Source organism: Panicum virgatum, chromosome 5N (assembly GCF_016808335.1).
Source record: "Panicum virgatum strain AP13 chromosome 5N, P.virgatum_v5, whole genome shotgun sequence".
NCBI classification, from domain to species: Eukaryota; Viridiplantae; Streptophyta; class Magnoliopsida; order Poales; family Poaceae; genus Panicum; species Panicum virgatum.
The window spans coordinates 63,067,344-63,085,042 of NC_053149.1; the positions used below are offsets into that span (position 1 = coordinate 63,067,344).

At 46.5% G+C, this 17,699-nt stretch overlaps 3 protein-coding genes across 3 annotated transcripts; all 3 read left to right on the forward strand.

The window, feature by feature from the left end:
* The first annotated feature begins 1,034 nt into the window (after nt 1-1,034).
* LOC120672271 (UDP-glucuronic acid decarboxylase 1-like) lies at nt 1,035-4,680 on the forward strand. The gene is made up of 7 exons (XM_039952588.1): nt 1,035-1,648; nt 2,267-2,414; nt 2,518-2,597; nt 3,261-3,344; nt 3,429-3,503; nt 3,903-3,995; nt 4,072-4,680. The coding sequence occupies exons 1-7, from the start codon at nt 1,097-1,099 to the stop codon at nt 4,258-4,260; spliced, it is 1,221 nt and encodes a 406-aa protein (XP_039808522.1). The 5' UTR covers nt 1,035-1,096; the 3' UTR covers nt 4,261-4,680.
* A 1,280-nt stretch (nt 4,681-5,960) lies between these two features.
* Nucleotides 5,961-10,565, forward strand: LOC120672270 (ruvB-like protein 1). The gene is made up of 12 exons (XM_039952587.1): nt 5,961-6,110; nt 6,244-6,432; nt 7,051-7,182; nt 7,308-7,457; nt 7,796-7,951; nt 8,826-8,960; nt 9,064-9,129; nt 9,298-9,404; nt 9,531-9,630; nt 9,709-9,800; nt 10,030-10,099; nt 10,194-10,565. Exons 1-12 carry the CDS (start codon nt 6,030-6,032, stop codon nt 10,281-10,283), a joined length of 1,368 nt encoding a protein of 455 aa, XP_039808521.1. The 5' UTR covers nt 5,961-6,029; the 3' UTR covers nt 10,284-10,565.
* Nucleotides 10,566-13,570: 3,005 nt separating this feature from the next.
* LOC120676767 lies at nt 13,571-14,572 on the forward strand. Its single transcript, XM_039958104.1, has 3 exons — nt 13,571-13,802; nt 13,921-14,026; nt 14,194-14,572. The coding sequence occupies exons 1-3, from the start codon at nt 13,758-13,760 to the stop codon at nt 14,367-14,369; spliced, it is 327 nt and encodes a 108-aa protein (XP_039814038.1). The 5' UTR covers nt 13,571-13,757; the 3' UTR covers nt 14,370-14,572.
* Nucleotides 14,573-17,699: the final 3,127 nt, after the last annotated feature.

Genomic DNA, 17,699 nt, shown 5'->3' on the forward strand with positions numbered 1-17,699 from the left:
GTTGCCTGGTTGGAGATACGATGGATCACGGTAACACAATGTTGCGTCTTTTGTTACGGGTGCTGATTGAACCAGGAGCGTCGAGGCTGCATGATGTGCGTGCGCCAATCAACATCTCCAGGGTTGTTGAAGGGTCAAGAAAAGAGCAGAGCGGCAGCTTCCATGATTTGCTTCGGCCTGACGGAAAGACGTTCTCGAGGCCGGGACAGCGACATGTCGCCGTCGTCCCGGCTTACCTCTTTGTGAAACCAGCCGGTTTTCAGATCCAAATCTCGAACGGCGCATACGTCCGAGGAGTACGTAGGCGCTGCCGTGCTGGAGGCCGAACTGCGAATTGGAAAATGCAGCTGCGGCCTGCGGGGCGATGCATGGGTCAGATCTGAAACCTCTGAGGCTCTGAACACTTCCAAGTCAAGCGGACAACGACTCCCATCCAACTAGAGGGATGTTTTGCGTTTCGCACCTTGCGTCGTCTCGTTTTAAGCACAAGATGGCTCGATTCTCTCGACAGTGACAAAACACCAGGATTCGGATTATAGTCATTAGCCATGTAAGTACTTCCCTCATCTCAAAATATTAGTCGTTTTAAATTTTTTTTATTATACATCTAGATATATATTATATCTACACGTATAACAAAATCTATGTATTCAGAAAAAAAACTAAAATAACTAATAATTTAAAACAAATGAAGTAGTACACAACAACTGCTATAGCCTTTGTGGTATAAGTTTGTGCATCTATTTTGTGTATAATCATTAGCCATCTGACACGTGTGTCAGTGTCACACGCAGAAATGTTAAAATAGATTGGCTACATCTACAGGTTACAACAATTGATTTTCAATTTTTTAAAAGGTTTTTAAAATATAGGTTGTAATGGTTGTTTTTTATAAGGAGGTTGCAATAGTTAGGTAGGCAAATGGAGCTAATTTGGATAATTGGCCAACCAAAAAGCAAATTACTGGAGGGCCAATTTGCAACGATCACACTGTTTGGCTGGCTCGTTTCTTCTTCTCCCCATGCCTACCTCCTAACCGAGCACCGAGTCACCAACCACGCACCCGCCACCGCCTCCGACTGGCCGCTCTCCCGCCATGATGAAGCAGCTCCACAAGTCATCCCCCACCCACGCGCCGTCGCCGGCGCACGCTCCGGCGCCGAAGGCCGCCAAGCCGGCGCGCCCCGGCCCGCGCTCCTGGATCGGGTACCTCCTCCGCGAACAGCGCCTCCTCTTCGTCCTCCTCGGCGCGCTCATTGCCTCCACCTTCTTCCTCCTCCGCCCCTACCTCTCGCTCTCTGCATCCTCCCACCTCCCCGACGCCCGCCCGCTCTTCTCCTTCGCCGCCCGCTCCGGCGTCCCCGCCGGGTTCCGCCCGCCGCCGCGCCGGGTCGTCGTCACCGGCGGGGCCGGATTCGTCGGCAGCCACCTCGTGGACCGGCTGCTGGAGCAGGGAGATAGCGTGATTGTGGTCGACAATTTCTTCACGGGCAGGAAGGAGAACGTCGCGCACCACCTCCGGAACCCGAGATTCGAGCTGCTCCGCCACGATGTCGTCGAGCCAATCCTCCTCGAGGTCGACCGGATCTACCACCTCGCGTGCCCCGCGTCGCCCGTGCACTACAAGTACAACCCGATCAAGACGATCATATCCTTCATTTCAGGATCTGCATCTTCTTTTGATTTTGCTTACATTGAAGTGACCTGATCTGATCGCCATGTTCTCTTTTGTTTTTGTCTTTTGTTGGTGGGTGGGTGGTAAATTTCCCCAAAACAATTCGGGTCTATTAGGGGATCTGGGGAGTGCTCACCGACAAAATTTTGTTAGCTCCTGTCAAGAATAGAACAGTTTGGTCAAATTCGGCTTGTCATCTGCTAGTGAGAGTATCACAGTGTTCTCGATCTAGATTTGCTTAAAGCACGCAAAAAGATCCACGGGATATAATAAAGACCAATTTGGATAACATTGACTGAGTATAGTTAAAGATCAATTTGGAGAACATCATCTTCTTGCTCTTGTTTAACTGAATATTGTTGTAGTGTAAAGCTAGGAATTGGGGCATTGCAGTTTAGTAATTTCAAAATAAATCTAAAGGGAGTCCTGTTGTAGACGAGTAGATCCATGATATTGATTTCTCCGTGTGTGGCTTTGGGAGTCACTTTTGTATGCGAGGGTGGCCATCACCATTTATTTATCTGTTCATTATTTGTACAAGAGTTCTGTATGTCAATAATTTCGAAATTGAACTTCTTAACAATTAAGTACAAGACCAATGTCATGGGTACCTTGAATATGTTGGGTCTGGCAAAGCGAATTGGCGCAAGGTTCTTGTTGACTAGCACAAGTGAAGTTTATGGTGACCCACTTGAGCATCCGCAGAAGGAGACTTACTGGGGGCATGTTAATCCCATAGGTACACAGTGACATGCTCACCTACTTATTACCTTCTAAGCCTCTGTATTCTGTTCAAAGCATCACATAGGACCTCCCGAAAATCAATCTTTTGTCATTCTCAGGTGTTAGGAGCTGTTATGATGAGGGGAAGAGAACAGCAGAAACGTTAACCATGGACTATCACCGTGGTGGTGGCGTTGAGGTAATCTAGTCTGTGTAGTCGAATATTGCATCTTGTGATTTGATGAGAAATTTCTTGTATAGGATTCGAAGCTTTTCAGTTTTTTCTTTCACATTTACTTGACCGACAAAATAAATAAACTCAGTGAAACACAATCTAAACTCCATATCATAAATGATCAATTCTGCTTTAGGCCAGTCTCCATGCATAGTTTCATGGCCCAGTTACCTAGACTGGGAACTAGGTAACCGTGCCAGATGAGTTTCATGGTGATGAAACTCTCCTCACATCCCATAAAACTCTATCCTTCTCTCTCCTTGCCATGTCAGCAAAATTGATGATATTTAATGCTATGAAACCCTCCATGAAAGCCCCATTGAGACTGGCCTTAGGATTTATTGATTATTGAAACGATCTGGAAGGATGTGGTTCTATTATGGTTGAAAGTGTTCTTATTTCCCAATTGGCATTGTGGATTTATTTCATTAACAGTTACTCTAGGGCTAGTATATATTTATTATTTGCATTAACACTCTGTATGTGCAATCGTGTTTTGATCAATCTTAAGATGAATAAAACAAAATGGTACAGCTTTGTATTTGTTATCAGTGGAGCTTTATGTGACCACAATTTTGTAATCATTATCACTTGTTGAATATCTTTCACTTACTGAAATATGCACAGGTGCGTATTGCTCGCATTTTCAATACATATGGTCCTCGTATGTGCCTTGATGATGGCCGTGTGGTCAGCAATTTTGTTGCACAGGTCTGTTTGTCACATATTGTGGGTTCTATTTTCCATCGCTATGGGTTATTGCACATTTAAACATCACTCTGGTTCTACTTGCAGGCGCTACGTAGACAACCAATGACAGTTTATGGTGATGGAAAACAAACTCGAAGTTTCCAATATGTTTCTGATCTGGTAAGCATAAGCAGTCTTATTGTGCAATGTGTTTGGTCTGTGATCTCTAGTTGTAATTCTTCTGTGCTGTTTTCCCTATTGCAAGTGATCTGGGCAACACTCTCTTATGCAGTTGTGTATCCTAAGAAACAACACAAAATTAATTTTTATCCACAGAACTTCATTATGCTTCCTTTTAACACCAGTTTTTTCACTGTACGGAGTAATGGTTTCCAGCACATATTAGCCGCTATATTGTTGCCACTTTTTTCCCAATTTGGAGAGTGAATTTTTAACTGCTTCGATCTTATCTTGCGCTTTGCTTACATTCATAATTTATAAATAAAGTCAGACCCATGGATGCACATACTTTTCATGCCTATTATTAAGTTTTTCATATTTTTTTCCATATCTTTTTAGGTTGCTGGACTGATGGCTCTCATGGAGAGTGATCATATTGGCCCGTTTAACTTGGGAAACCCAGGCGAGTTTACCATGTTGGAGCTAGCACAGGTATGTAACAATTGGTTTCATTTATTGTTTTTTTCTCTTGAAATGGTACAAAGCTGAACATCATTCCCTTTTCCAGGTTGTGAAGGAAACAATTGATCCAATGGCAACCATTGAGTTCAAACCTAATACGGCTGATGATCCCCATATGAGAAAGCCAGATATCACCAAGGCCAAGCAACTGCTACATTGGGAGCCAAAGGTCTCTCTCAAGGAAGGCCTTCCGTTAATGGTGACAGATTTCCGTCAAAGGATCTCGGATGAGTAACCAAAGAAATGTTGTGATATTGGTGCCCCATTTGATTCTGAATGATGCTGCGAGAAGCTCTTCACCAACTGTAGCCACACAGTACAATTTACTGTATACATGATAGATTCTGTAAAATCACGTAGGCCCCATTTGAACTATGGGGATCCAGTAGTTTTTCTATTGGGAGTAGCACTTTTCCCTGTGAAATAGCTGCAATGTTCATGTGAAACTTATATATTAAATTTATGGGAATTTATTTGTGCCTTGGTGAGACAGTACAGAAGTAGTCAATTATTTTTTGTGCATGTGTGGGAGAATTCTAGATGTGGTCGACTGGTCGGTGAGAGGTAGGATATAACGCTGTATTTCATGAGGTTTTGTAACTCGACATTATGGATTCTTGATTTTGTGAAGAATGTAATTGAATGTGTTTTGTCAGCTCTGTTGTATATATTCAACTGTCAAACTACAAATTCCCCCTTTTTATTACACTGTATATATGAACAGTTTCGGATACTATTTCTCATCAAAAGCCGATTCTCCAAAAACTAGAAACCAACTTACATGTTCCTTCAAATTCTGTAATAACATCCTAGTAGTACTTGAGATGCACACTGAAACTGAGCGCACTGCTCGAGCTGACATCCCCACCCGTTTCAGGCACATCTGCCGTTCTGACAACGGCAAAACCAGCGGCCCCGCTGTACCGCCCCGTCCCGCCGACCACCGCGACGTGAGACTCCTCCTGGTCGTCGCGGCGCACGCCGAAGAACCTGAGGCTGTCTTCCGCGCCATCGCCGGCAAACGAGGCCCTCACGGCCACTATGTGGCTGCTGTTGTCTGCCAAGCTGGTGACGAGGACGCCCTGCAGCCTCCCTTCCAAAGGCAGCCCGAACTCCTTCCTGCCGCGGAGCTCCTCGTCGACGACGGTCACCGTGCCGGGCCGGAGCGCCCCCGGCCGCGTCAGGGCGCGCAGCCAGCTGCCGTGGTGGCCGATCGGGCCCTCACTGGTGAACACAGCGTGCTGCGAGGAAGCAGCTGTGGCCCTGGGCGTTGCGTGGCCAGCGGTGTACAGTGTGATCGTCTGGCCGGAGCTGTGGGACGGGGGCGGGGGACTGTGACGTGCCGGCCGGCCGGCGGCCGCCGTGCTTGTCACGGCCAGTAGGAATGCGAGAGCAGCGCAGGCTTGCTTAAAGGCGAGAGAGCATGATGGCGCGTGCATCTTGGCTCGGTCGTGAGAATGTTTTCTGTTTGATGGGGGCGTGGTGCCTGCAAAGACTTGGTTTAGGTGATCTAGAGGGGAAATGATTGGATAAGCAGGATCAAAGTGAGTTGGTTTGTGGCAAACCACTCCATTAGGACTGTTGGAGTAGCAGAAACAACTCTGAGAATCTGCTGCTGTGTGTTGTCTGGGTCTTTTTTTTTTTGAAAGCGTGCGGGCTGGGTCGTGGAAATTCGCTTCCACCTGCAGGATAGCAGCTACCCGACCTAGCCTCAGAGTATACGCCTTTAAGGATGGTTTACGTATTTTAGGAGGAAGTGAAAGCTCCGGAAGTCTGCAGTTTGGGCGCGACCGCGCACTTTTATTTCGGGCCCAGTGGGCAGTGGGCCGTCATGACCTCTTCAAGTCAGGTCCTGCCCCCAACATTTCACTTCCCCCCTCCTTGGGTCCTTCCCCTCCCCTCCGCTACCAAATTTGTTGCGGCGGGAGAGAGAGAGAGAGAGAGAGAGAGAGAGAGAGAGAGACAGCGCGTAGAAACCGGCGGCGGCGGCGGTCGGTAGCGGCGATGAGGATCGAGGAGGTGCAGTCGACGTCGAAGAAGCAGCGCATCGCCACCCACACCCACATCAAGGGCCTCGGCCTCGACGTAGCTGCCCCCATCCCTCCCGCTTCTCTGTTCCCCCCTTCCCGCAAGGGGAGGAGGGGTTTTCTAGGGTTTTAGCTTCTGTGTGTCCGTGTAGATGCTCAACGTATGGTTTGTGATTGTTCTGTGGGAGCAGGCCAATGGGGCGGCGCTTGCGATGGCGTCGGGGTTCGTGGGGCAGGTGGGGGCGCGGGAGGCGTGCGGCCTGATAGTCGACATGATACGCCAGAAGAAGATGGCCGGCCGCGCGCTGCTCCTTGCGGGCCCGCCCGCCACGGGAAAGACGGCGCTCGCGCTCGGCGTCTCCCAGGAGCTCGGCAGCAAGGTGCGTGGCTTCAATTGCTCCGTCTCCTCGCACAAATCAGCTATTCGTTTTGGTGGTATAGCTAGGGTTTTATTCCTTTCCGCTGTCCTTCCTTGTGGGTGATAATGTTCAATCTCGTACAAGTACACCTAGCCTAGAATTGACGATTTGACGGAATTATACTTTGTAGGAATTTACATCTAGTTTGCGGTATTAACTTGAGGAGTACCAGTTTTATAGCTAAATTGGAGTAACCATCTTAATTCTTAAGTCTTTATTAGAGGGTGGTTGTGGGAGTGAAGTCATGCTCTGATAATTATGGGAAGTATGTATCGAGTTCCCTGTATCTGTTTGTGAACTAGCCTGTTTGGTGAAACAACCTCTGGATGTGGAATTGCTTGTCAGACTTCACAAAAAGTTTGTCTACTTTGTTCATAGTCCATGCTTTTTAGAAGACAGTTTATTGGAGCCATTTGGTTAGATTTCATGTTCAACTAATTGAATTGGTGCTTTAGAGGAATATCTTACCGAATAAAATGATATTAATTTTGTTTTGGCTTTGTTTATGCTTGTGTAATGCTAATTTATGTTGACCTCATCCAGTGATTCCCTCCCTTGTCTTGCTATTCTACAATGCAGGTCCCTTTCTGCCCTATGGTAGGATCAGAAGTGTACTCCTCAGAGGTCAAGAAAACTGAGGTGCTGATGGAAAATTTTCGTAGAGCTATAGGTCTGCGTATAAAGGAAAACAAAGAGGTTTATGAAGGAGAGGTAAGTAATAAGTTTGAATACCAGGTTATGCTTAAATTAATGTTACCCTTGATGTACCAACAGATTTTATAACAACTTCAACAATTTATGCTTTTATGGATTGATCATTGTTGCTCTGCTCCTAGGTTACTGAACTTTCCCCGGAAGAGGCTGAGAGTACAACAGGTGGATACGCAAAAAGCATTAGCCATGTAATCATAGGTCTAAAGACTGTTAAAGGGACTAAGCAACTGAAGTTAGATCCTTCAATTTATGACGCTTTAATCAAGGAAAAGGTAAATGTCTGCTTCACACCACTTCCCCTTCTGCTACCCCTTTGGATTACATTTACTCTTCATAGCATTGGATTGGTATAATTGCATTTTATTTTGCTCAAATGAAGTATCGACACACATTTTAACCTTCTGTTGAATCTTATTGATGATTTACACATTTGGAAAATTTTATGCTAAGCCACTGCTAGATGTCCTGTTGGAAACTGGTCCTTCTGGAGCTAAGTAGCTCTGTTGGCATTGAAAAATCAGTCCCTATATTTGCTTTCTGGGTTGCTGTGTATATTCTCCTATCACCATTTGTTGCTTTAGGCTACTGATTGGCTCCAAATGGAATGCAGGTGGCAGTGGGTGATGTTATATACATTGAAGCAAATAGTGGTGCTGTGAAAAGAGTTGGTAGGTGCGATTCATTTGCTACAGAATATGATCTTGAAGCTGAGGAGTATGTTCCAATCCCCAAAGGCGAAGTCCATAAGAAAAAGGAAATAGTACAGGTACCATTCTGATGCTATTTTAACCTTAAACTTCATTAACCTTCGGAAGCGAAGTTCCACAATTTTAAAAATGAATGTTATCATAACTGTAACCAGCGGTGGATCTTGAGGGGGTGTTTGGCATGCTGTAGCACTCCCTCAGCCCATGCATGTCCCATGTAAAATTAGTGTTTTTGTTCCTAATCCTAGGTGGCTAGGTTCATCTATAACACCCCCTTCCTGCTGATTCTGGATCCGCCGCTGATTGAAACAGTATATTTCAGACACTGTTGTGGCCTCCACTTTCCAGAATGCAAATTTGGACCACTGATTTCTATTGATGTTGACCGATTTCTATCTCAAATATGTTGGTTAAAAGCTATTAGAACATATTACAAATTGTTATGTTGTGGATGGGAATTTTATCTGCAAAATTTTTCTGATTGTTTCCTTGCAATCTTTATGCCACCTTCATCTTTTCTTTTAATTGGAAGATGCATTTGTAGTCGACAAATCAGTATATAAGATGGGCAAACCAGACTGCCATAGCAACAAATATGGTCCAATAATAAATATTTTTTCTTGGTAGAATGATATATGTATAAATATAGTTTCAAACTAAGGTAATTGATATGTGCGCTCATGCATGCATCTGCCCAAGTCCTTTCAATAAGAATCTCCTTGAGTCCATTTGCTTTGTTCTATCATGGCAACTACTACTACTACCTAACAAAGTTACAGGTGAATTCAATTGGAAGATTACCTGGTCTTTTATTTTGTCAGGGAGGATGATATTTTTAATGTAATAGCTGATAACAATCAATATTCCTTTTTGCTTCTTGTATTCTTATTCTCTTGTTCTGAAGAGAAAATAATATTCTCGTCATTTATGCAGGATGTCACACTTCATGACCTGGATGTTGCAAATGCTCAGCCACAAGGAGGCCAAGATATTTTATCACTTATGGGCCAAATGATGAAGCCGCGGAAGACTGAAATCACTGACAAACTACGCCAAGAAATTAATAAGGTTTTCTTTTTTTAACTGACAACTTTGGACTATTTTGTCAAATAGTATGAAATTTTGGCAATCTTACAAGAATCTACGCCTGATTTTTAATCTATGGTGACAGGTGGTAAATAGATATATCGACGAAGGAATTGCAGAGCTTGTGCCTGGTGTTTTGTTCGTTGATGAGGTATCATTTTATTTTATTGAAAATCCACTGTTCTCACATGTTAGAGAAAAATTTAGTTAGATTTTTTTTGCTGCTAACAATATTATTATTGTGGAGCACTGCCACATTTGTTGAACTCGATCGTGTTTTCTGGTTATTCAAAACTAATTAATAATAACATTTTTTCAGGTCCACATGTTGGACATTGAATGCTTTTCTTATCTGAATCGTGCACTGGAGAGCCCATTATCACCGATTGTGATACTTGCTACAAATAGGGGAATATGTAATGTAAGGTAAGCAATTTTCTTTGCCACTTTAGTTACCATGCACCTAACTGCAGTATCAGCATACACCCCCACTTGTCTAGTTTATTGCACTTTACACATTTAATTAATGAATCTTGGAATGTTTTTACCCAGAGGTACTGATATGACAAGTCCACATGGTATACCAGTTGACCTTCTAGATAGGCTGGTGATTGTTCGAACAGAAACATATGGCCCTACTGAGATGATCCAGGTTCTTATTCTGGTCTAATTTCTATCAGATTTTCTTGTCTAGAATTTTCTTTTAATGTTTGCTTATTGCCCATTACAGATACTAGCTATCCGAGCACAAGTGGAAGAGATTGATATTGATGAAGAGAGTCTTGCTTATTTAGGAGAGATCGGACAACAGACTTCTTTGAGGTATGGCCCTTGGGTTTCCTCATAGGTGTTCCCAATGCATATTCACATTCATAGAGGAATTAGCTGATTTCAAAATAAATTCAATTCACTTTTTAGTCTCCAGAAATTAGGGTATGCTTTGCATCACAAAATAAGAATTGATGTCACTGTAGTTTATTGTCGCAATCCCCCACTCCCATCACTCATAAGGTAATAAATGATGGTAATAATATCTTCAATCCCTCGGCAGACATGCTATTCAGCTGCTATCACCTGCCAGTGTGGTTGCAAAGACTAATGGAAGAGAGAAGATCTGCAAGGTATATTTAATGAATTTTCACTAAAATATTCTCTTTTCCTCAGCTGCTGCTTGTGCTTGCAAGCTTATATCTCGGAACCTGTGATCTTTATCAGGCTGATCTTGAGGAAGTTAGCGGACTCTATTTGGATGCCAAATCGTCAGCTCGTCTGCTCCAGGAGCAACAAGAAAGATACATCACTTAGATTTCTCATGTTGTGCAAGTCCCCGAGAAAAACGTAGTTGTCGACTCTAGCCATGTATACTGCATCTGTCTTGTTCACAGGTGCAGAGTCTCCGAGAGCACATTTGAGGGGTAATGATTTTTGTACCGGCTGCTTTGGACTTTGTAGTCTCCAGCGAAGACTCTATTCTGGCATATTGCTTGTTCACATACTGTTGGCAGATTAGATTGGTGCAAGAATTGTCGTGTATTTTTACCCTTGCTAATCAATGCCCAGATTCCGTGTGCTCACGAGTACAGTTTACCATCATTGATCATGGAAAAAAAACTCCTTTGAATTTTGACCATGGAGAAGATCTCTGGAAGCCAACTCTAATGTAAACTTTATTTGAAATACCTAAACCTATGAAAGAATAACAAATATTTCAATATATTATGTTTCAAAGTAAACCTATAGGCATGGAAGTACTATTTGTCTAGTGTCTCCTATGTAAAAGAGAGGACATTCGCAAAAGAGAGAGAGAGAGAGAAGGACGTGGTCGTTCTGTTGAAAATATCGACTGCATTTTGTTGCAAGAAACATTCTATCATACGCTGAATTATTTTTCTGCCTATTCTTCTTCGGGTCAGTTGGATCCATGCCACTCTAATTTCTTGAAATTGGATCTCATGTTGAAAATCATGCCATTGAGTGGCATGATTTTCAACATGACACCCAATTTCACGGAGTTGTGGTGGCATGAATCGAATTTTTCCTTCTTCAAATGGCTGATATTTTTTTCTAAATGGCTGGTATTGTTGCGCATACTATTTGATTCCATTTGCCCATCGTTTTCCTGATTTCCTGCGGCAACGCGAAGCATCTCTTTGGAGCCTGAGCGCCACCTGTCTGTCGATGATGTTGCGACAGGCGAAGCATCGATCAGCAAGGGTCCTCTGGTACAAACAACGCCTTCCGGTGTCGCTGTATTCTACCGGCGCGTTTTCTCCCGTCTCATGATGGCACTGAATTGTCCATCTCATCATCTTTCAGAGAGCGAAGTGTTGCCCGGGACTGGAGCTCATTCGGCTCCTCATCCCCCCTGGAATCGAGCCGAGCGATGAGGTGCATCGCTTTGTCACCTTCACCCATGCTACCAGCTAGCACGGGGGTGAAATGCAGCACATGCTCAATGCGGCGCGGCGCTGCGCTACTGTTCACTACACCACCGGCCATTGCGTCCCCGACGTACAATAGCGTTTACTTCATCACCTGACGCCGAGGAGAGAGCGCACGGCATCGCCGCACGCCTGACGCACGCGCTCGCTCGCTCGCTTCCGGCCGTGTCCGCTCGATCCATCCGTGCACGCAGCGCGTCGCCGATCATCAGCAGCCGATCGCGTCGCGTCGACAACAACGTGAGGGGAGGGCCGGGGGTGCGGAAATGACGCACGCGCTGACACCAATTCGCCTGCAACGCGACACCCCCGCCCGGGCCGGCCCGCGTCACAGCCGCACGCCGCTTCTGGCTGCCAGACACCATCGTCAGCTCAGCTCCCGCCCGCATGACTGGGCTCCCACCATCCACCGATGGCACTAGCTTTCCTGCTTCGATTCGTCCGCGGCACAGCATGCAGGTCACCGGCGCGGGCGCCAGGATTTCAAACAGCTCCCTCCACCAGTGCCAGGTGCATTGCACCTTGCCGCTCCCGGATCGCTCTCGCCAAAGTCCCGGGCCGGCTTGTCTCCGGACGTCGCAGCGTCCACCCGTCCGTCCCGACCCGCGCCCGATCGACGTACGCGTCGAGACCTCATGTGCCATGTGTGATCGGGATTGGAGGATGCCGCTGCGGGATCGGGATAGGGAGCTCGAAATATCTCAACAGTAGGTGCCAAGTCCCTTTGCTCTTTAGCCTCTGTTTTCTTCCCAGCTCCCCCAATTTTATGTGGCGCGCGCCGCGCTTGTCCGTTTGCAGCTTTTGTGTCGCGGGGTCGCATGATTGCGCTGCATGCGCGGCGCCCAATGCAACTCCGGCGAGAAAGAGGCCGGCCGGCCGGGGCGGGCTCGCTTGTCCCGCTCGGCTTCTCCGGTGGCGCGGCGGCGGCGGCGGCGCCCCGGCAGGGGTGTGAAAGGAATCCGGCAGGCCGGGATGCCCTATTCGGTAGTACAGTGCGGGTACACTGTGCCCGGCGTGGCCGTGCGCGCCACCAATTATTTGTACGGGCGCAATTTGGGCGGCCAACGGGGGCGCGCCGCGTGGCCGGCGATCTCGGGCGCAAGCAGCGTGACCCGGCCCGGCCGCGGCGCGCGCTCCCATATTCCGGGAGCGGCCAAAGTTGCCGTTCGCGCTCCACCCGGGTTGCCGGAGCACCGCGACGTTACGTGACCAACAGTAGCGAGCACTGTTGTAGTGGCGGCGTTTGCTGTAATTAGTTTGTGATCTGTAATGAAGTATACATGATCCGGTAATACTGTGTTAACTTCGCTAGCAGCCTTGGTCCTACCGATTTCCATCACTTCGCCTTGTGAGACAACTGCGGCATTATTTGCTTACTTAGAAGTATCCACTTTTATATGCCTTTACATTGATCGTTTCTTGCGCACAATGTTGTTGGGTCGACTAGGGAATCTTTCTCATTGCATAGGTAGGGACAAGCCAGAGAATATTGGAAAGGGGATGAGATTTCCAGATATTCTCCAGCCCTATTCATGCACGATAAAAGTTAGCTTTTCGTACTCCAAAGCTCTTACCCGTACTCAGTCCGCACTCGTAGACAATAGACATCTGTGAGAAATGAATAAAAAAACATATTGAAATTAGAGGCATGTTTTGAATCTCAGTAAATTTTTTTTATATAATCAACCCCAGTAAAATTGAAGGTAGAGATTCACTGATGCTGCAGCACCGACTTTCCTAAGAATCAGGAAACTTTTCTGTCATTCCAAATCCATACGGATCGAACACGAACTCGTTTTTAATTTTTTTTGATTGAACAGGATCTCTTTTGCCCCCCTCGCAAACGCTCAAAATTTAGTCGTCGCCTAGTGCGACCGCGGCCTCGCCTCCACCGATCCGACGGTCGCGAAGTGGGCGCCCCCCGCGATCGCCTGAAAGGAACGGCGGAGGACGGCAACAAGGTTTCACCACAAACGAAAAGGTTAAGGCGGGGGCAGCGTGGGCCCGCAAGAATCCCCTCCATCACCTCCCGGCGAATGGGGAGGCGGCACCCACGTCCACGTGAGCGCCCCGCCCCCACACCCTGACAAGCGCCGATCGCCCGCGCCCCCCCCCCCCCCCCCCCCCCCCCTATTTCTACCTCTCCGCCGGCGCAGCCCGTCGCGCTCCCCACCGGTCGTCCACTCGCCGTCGTTGCTTTCTCGGAACGATCCCGCAGGCTGGGAAGCGCCGGGGACGCTGCGGCTTCTGTCGTCGTGATCGGAAGCTAGCGCCGCGCTCCGATCTCTGGCCGTATAGACAGGCAGGGGCGGCGCCCGTCGTCGTCTCGGCGGCGGCCATGGACGACGGCGGCTCCTCGTCGCCGGCTTCGTACATCAGACTGGTATGCAAGTGCGCGCGCGAGCGCACAATCCGCTGCTGCCGTGCATTGAGATATATATATGTACACGGCAAGCATGGTGTTATAAGTTTTTGCTCAAGTAATCGCATCGCATCTGCAGGTGCAGCATCTGATCGAGAAGTGCATCTGCTACAACATGAACAAGGAGGAGTGCATGGAGACGCTGGAGAAGCACGCCAAGATCATGCCCGTCATCACATCCACCGGTAAACTAGCTGCATGCCCTTCCTTCTTGCTACTCTCCTAGTTCTAGCTCTCGCCCTCGATCGGCTGTCCAATACTCTGACAGTCTGATGCATATGTGTATCTCCATTGCGTACGTGTTCTTGCAATCGATTTCTTACAACTGCTGATTTCTTCTTTTGGTTGGCAGTGTGGAAGGAGCTGGAGAAGGAGAACAGGGAATTCTTCGAGACGTACAAGAAGGATCGAGGAGAAGATTCCACGCGGGAGAATCCTTCCACGCGGGAGAATCCTCCTCCTGACGGTGGGTCGTCTGCTTCTTCCAAGAGCTCAGCCGACGACGACGACCAGACGGCGGACCAGTAGGACGACTCGCTCTCATGTGGAAGGACCATCGATGCATGCATGGTACCTGCCATACATATATATTGAGATCAGAGCTGTATGCATGGAGTAGCTAGCTAGCAGTAATAATCTAGCTTATATATCACTGTCAGCATCACCAGTGTAATTATGTGTGCGTGTACTATATTAATTGGGTAGTAGATTTACAGCCCTGCATCACTTCACTCGGACTCAGGACGTACGGCCGGACCTCCTCGATCTGTACAGGCACTGCCGTACTGCAGTGTACTGGCAAGGCTAGGCTAGCAATAGCAAGGCGTCGGTGTTGCATGCGTGTGGGTCCTGATGCACACGTGGCGGGCGAACCTTCACCCAGCGAGGACGATCGGAGGGCAAGTTCCTAGGCGTTTGTGCCTAGGACTGCTAGCTGGTTACTGTCTGAAAAAAAGACGTCGATCTTGTCGCGTGGCCGGTGTGGTGGCTCGACCGCCGTGGCGGCCAAGCTAGCACGCGAGATTTCTCCGCTCCCTTTTGATTTGGCGCCGGGCGCGCGGCCGGTCGAGGTGGACGTCTACGGCGGCCGCGCGCCGTGTGGAGACGGATGGCGGCGGGTTCGCAGCTCCCAGGCGTGCGCGTCCGGCCCGTCGATCAGCCTCTCCGGCCGGCGACGGCGACGGCGACGGAGTGGTGGTAGGTACGGAGGGACGACTCTGTAGGTGTATTTAGGCAACGTGGAGTATATATATACATGGAGGAGCTTTCGTACAGGCGCGGCGGTCGGCAGCGGCTAAAGGAAGCGACGGGTCCGGGAGCTGGCGCTGACGTTGCTCGCATCGTTGGCTGCTGCTGGCCACCGGCCGCCTACGCTGCGGCCTTCCTCCGGATCGCGCCTGCCCCAGTGCATACGGCTGTACGCATACGTCGCTGTCCGCTGCCGGCTGGACGGGCCTTCCTTTTCGGCTGCCACCGGGAGCTCCACGCACGGTTTTCTCATGCTGTAATCACAGACGACGATCATGCTGTTCTATCTGCATCCAGCAGCAAAAATGTGGCATACTATCATGCATGTATTGTTGTTCCCCAGGCGGCCCTGCCCTCGAGCAGAAAGGAGATCGAGAATTGATCGCGACCTTTCCTAGTGATTAGTGAACGCCAGTGCCATGTGTTTCCTACGAGCCAGGGCCCAGGGATGCTACGTTGCTAGCCATGTGTAGAAACGATTCTGCGCGATCGTGTGAAAAGAGGAAAGTTTATTAGGGAACATTTTGCTCAATATACCATTTGGAAGAAAATGCGAAAAGAACGAATGAAAAAAACATCTGACGAGCTGTTCTTACTTACCCAAAGATGGAGTTGCCTTACTTGAAGATGCCATGCTCTGATCGTTTCATATAAAATAAATCTTCAATGTAAAGGACAACAGCAACCTGTAAACATTTTCTTTTAGGCGAACTACGGCGAATCTGTTGGGTCAGCCTGAACGGATATATTAAAACTGAACTCGAGTTACAGCCAAAACCTGCTAAAGAAGCAGGGACGCCCCGGAGGCCAAAGGAAAAAAAAACAACAAGCAAAGAAAGGCTAGAGATTACATAAAAGGAACGATCTCCACTGATCTAGGCAAAGAAAACATTTTTTGACTGAGGGGGAAGCATGAAGCTAAGTATTAAAGTAACAAATGCAGTTACACAGAAAAGGGAAAAGTCTGCTTTACATTCTTGAACTATCACAAAAGTTTGATTTCAAACTTTAACTACAAAATCGGAAAACAAAGGCCATCCAACTGTTAAAACCGGACAAATTTGGTCTTTTAGGTGGGTTTTTCATTTTGTGAGAATTAAAAATATTCATATTTAAACAAAAAATTCATAAGTAATTTATTTTAAATAAAAAATACAAAATAGGCATAACAAGTTTTCTAAAAATGTAATCTATCTATTGGTACGACACTTTTGAGTTATTTAGATCCAATTCTTTTATTTTCATAAATTTGGTTGCTTATAATTATGTCTATTGTTTTTAAATAACTAAGATTCAAATAGAGCAATGATAGATAGGTTACATTTTAAGAAAAATTTTAGTACTAGTTTCATATTTTTCAATCTAAAATGAATTAGGTTTAATTTTTTAAATCTAATTAGAATTTTAGATCTTTGTAAAATACAAAATCACCTTGGAAACCACCCTAGGGACCAAATTTGTCCGGTTTAGACACTTGGATGGCCCATGTTATCCGGTTTTGTAGTTGAAGGTTGAAAATCGTACTTCTGCGATAGTTTGAGGGTGTAATTCGGACTTCAACAAAATAAGGTTTCCTTAATATTGTAGCTAAGTTCCCAACTTCGATCAAACGTAGTTGAAAGCCATGGCAGGCGACAATTACCTCATCTTGGACGAGTGAGTGAGCTAGTCAGCCCATGTTCGACGATGCAGCGTCTGCTTCCCGGGCCTGGGAGCATGGGACAGAGTCAGAGAGAGCGGTTTTTTCTTTTTTATATTTAAAAAAATTAAAATTTCAAAAATATATGTCCGTTTTGGAAAATTTCAAAAATATACCCCGGTCGCCCTATGGGGGGCGACAGGGCTCAAATGTAATTTTTTTTTCTTCTAATTTGCAACGAAGTCCCTGGAGAAAAAAAAGAGGGGGGGCCTGTCGCCCCCCCAACGGGCGACAGGCCCCTGTCGCCCCGTCCCCTGGCCACCATTCGCTGCCATTCCCTTTGTCATTTGAGCCTAAAAATTCAGAAACAAAAGAGAGGGGTGAGGAGAAGAAAAACGGCGAAGCTCTGTCGAATTGCGTACTCCTGATCTACAGGTAACTTTCGTATGAATCCATTGATATTGTATAACAATTTAATTTAATTAGTGGATTAGCTGTATTAGATTTGGTGATTTAGAACACTCGTTTAGTATTACAATTTCAGTACTATTACAGAATTTTTTTAAAATTAATTATGAATTAGAATAGAATTATGAAAGTGCCTTATTGATATTGCAGCATAAGGCAATGACTGCCTCAAATTGTGGAGGATTTTAATGGACCGAAGAAAAATCTAGTATAATACTTGATATCATGACCCATCTTATTATCAGTAAGAAATTGGATCCGTTAGCGGATGGTACGATAGAGATAGTGTTGTCTAAAGTAGTAGAGTTTAAAGATTTCACATTATTTCGAGGTATTACGACGCAAGATGTAAAGATACACCTGATAGAACGTCGGAAGATATACATGAGAGTATGTGAACTAGCGAATCATCCTAATATCATTGGATTCTTACAAAGTTCTTGTAAGATATGGATGCGGCCAGAGGTGTATGAGATGCACATTAAGGTAACTCTCATTCAGTT